Consider the following 245-nt stretch of genomic DNA (forward strand, 5'->3'; position numbering starts at 1 on the left):
ATACTCAGCACTAAAATGAGAATATTTTGAAATAACTTACATGAAAGGTTTTCAGCATACAGAGCTTCAAATTCCTTCTCTATGTGCAGGAATAAATCATTGAGTCTAACTCTGAAAAAAAAAATTAGATTCATGAGGAATATGGCATTTGTCAGATTAGCATTATCACAGTGTCTCACAGACAAACGTAAGAAAATGGATACCACCATGTGATATTTCTTATGTATAAAAGGGTTAAACCCTAC

At 32.2% G+C, this 245-nt stretch overlaps 1 protein-coding gene across 2 annotated transcripts in view; it reads right to left on the reverse strand.

The window, feature by feature from the left end:
• The window catches only part of LOC119587849 (WD repeat-containing protein 37-like), a gene marked incomplete at its 3' end in the record, with an annotated part of 35088 nt that overhangs the window by 28009 nt on the left and 6834 nt on the right, over positions 1 to 245 (reverse strand). For both annotated transcript variants that reach the window (XM_037936554.1, XM_037936553.1), the window contains 1 exon segment: positions 41 to 111. In XM_037936554.1, coding sequence (XP_037792482.1) covers positions 41 to 111 — 71 coding nt within the window.

This window comes from Penaeus monodon, chromosome 23, assembly GCF_015228065.2.
Source record: "Penaeus monodon isolate SGIC_2016 chromosome 23, NSTDA_Pmon_1, whole genome shotgun sequence".
NCBI classification, from domain to species: domain Eukaryota; kingdom Metazoa; phylum Arthropoda; class Malacostraca; order Decapoda; family Penaeidae; genus Penaeus; species Penaeus monodon.